Below are 1,664 nucleotides of genomic sequence, written 5' to 3'. Positions count from 1 at the left end.
GGGGGGGAGGGGGGAGGTGGGGGGAGTAAGAATTTTCTATTTTAATGTCCAACATGCCACTGAATCTGTTGCTAATAGTGGTACTCAACCAACCTGTGGAACCATCAATGAATAAACATAAACACATGCAATCCTTAAACCCACCATTCTTATTTCAGCAAATTATACTTGTATACAAAATGTCAAAATTAATACAGGAAAACTGATATTTATATCTAACTGGGAAAACTGCTGAATCCAAATCTTCAGACTGGAATACCATAACCGACCACTATAATTTGAGATTCTAGTTTGAAGTGATTACCCTCAACAAGTGCCAATTGGATTAGAACTGCAGCTTAAATAAACTCAATAACAGAAACACTGGAGTGATTGCAAATCCTATCAAAACATCTAAATGGTAAACAATTGTTAAACATGCAGCCCTTACCACTTTCAATTCCATCAATCCATCAAACGGCTGATAAGTGGCAATCCCGTGAATGCTCAAATCCACACCTCCCTCTGCACCCATTATTGAATCCTTCACATGCTCAGCCAGCCAATCTCGACCAAATCCAATGACAACTACAACAACAAAAAATGGAAATAGAACCTAAACATCCAACCAACTCCAAAACCACCAAAATAAATAAGCTCAATCGATGCAGAAACCAAAGTCAACAAACGAGAACAAAGCAAGAATACCCTATTTTCCGCCAATCCGAGCTGAATAACACCCTCTGGATTATTCAAAGCGTCATACGGATCCTCGGCCAGCTTCTTAGGCCCAGCATAGTAGGGAGAATCAGCAGATTTAGCAATCGAATTAGCTCGAGAAGATACATAAACCGGGCCAATCGACAACCTCGAAAAGAGATTAGATGGAGACCTATGTAACCCAGAAGCATCCACAAACTGTCCGGAAGACGGAGATGGGGAAAGAGGTGCCGACGACGGAGACGGAGACGACGAAGGTGGAGGAGAAGAAGCGGAACGATTCCTCCGGAGGTAAATCTGCAAAAAGTAGAAGAGCGCACAAGGGATAATTGACCCAAGAACAAGTCCACCACTACCTTGAACAACCCCTTGCAAGGGCACTATTAATCTCATGGCCGTTCCTCCACCTCCAACACCACCACCACCACCGCTAATGAGGCTTTTTGGGTCTTCGTCGTTCTCCTGGATTCGCCGTAAACGAGTCATTATCATTACCAGATGAGCTTCATCTCTTCAGTTCCTGAAACTCTTGAGGAGTTGTCCTTCAAGCAGGTTGAGGTGTGATGTAGGGTAAGAGAAGAGAAGCAGAAAAGAGAGTGAAGACTGAGAAGGAAGAGAGAGAGAGAGAGTTTTATTTCACTTCTGTTCTAGTTCTGGTTTTGTTGGAGGGAGCGATGTGTGTTATTGGTGGATGAGAGTGACGTTCGAGAATTTCTGAGCCGTTCCTTCTTCGGAGTTCGGAGGATGGATCGATGGATCTTTATCTGGGATATTTTGGATCTACGCAAATTTACTTATATGTCCCTCATGCGGCCCTGGATTAACCAAAATGTTCATTCTCATGATTGCTCACAGTAACACCGCTTCATCACCGTATATGACGGAATCAACGGTGTCAGAAGAATCCATTCGTGAGTGACCCACATACTTTGACTTCACCCTAAAGTGGAAAAATAACCAACGTA

The 1,664-nt window shown here is 43.1% G+C and overlaps 1 protein-coding gene across 1 annotated transcript in view; it reads right to left on the bottom strand.

Annotated features, from left to right (window-relative positions):
* LOC122081788 (probable aminotransferase ACS12) overlaps positions 1 to 1,358 on the bottom strand; it is a 5,672-nt gene extending 4,314 nt beyond the window's left edge. Inside the window, 3 exon segments of the mRNA XM_042649066.1 lie at positions 431 to 546; positions 549 to 567; positions 688 to 1,358. Of these exon segments, the coding sequence (XP_042505000.1) occupies positions 431 to 546; positions 549 to 567; positions 688 to 1,191 (639 nt within the window). The 5' untranslated portion in view covers positions 1,192 to 1,358.
* Positions 1,359 to 1,664: the final 306 nt, after the last annotated feature.

The sequence above is a fragment of the Macadamia integrifolia genome, chromosome 6 (assembly GCF_013358625.1).
Source record: "Macadamia integrifolia cultivar HAES 741 chromosome 6, SCU_Mint_v3, whole genome shotgun sequence".
NCBI classification, from domain to species: domain Eukaryota; kingdom Viridiplantae; phylum Streptophyta; class Magnoliopsida; order Proteales; family Proteaceae; genus Macadamia; species Macadamia integrifolia.
This window is presented reverse-complemented; position numbering and strand designations above follow the sequence as displayed.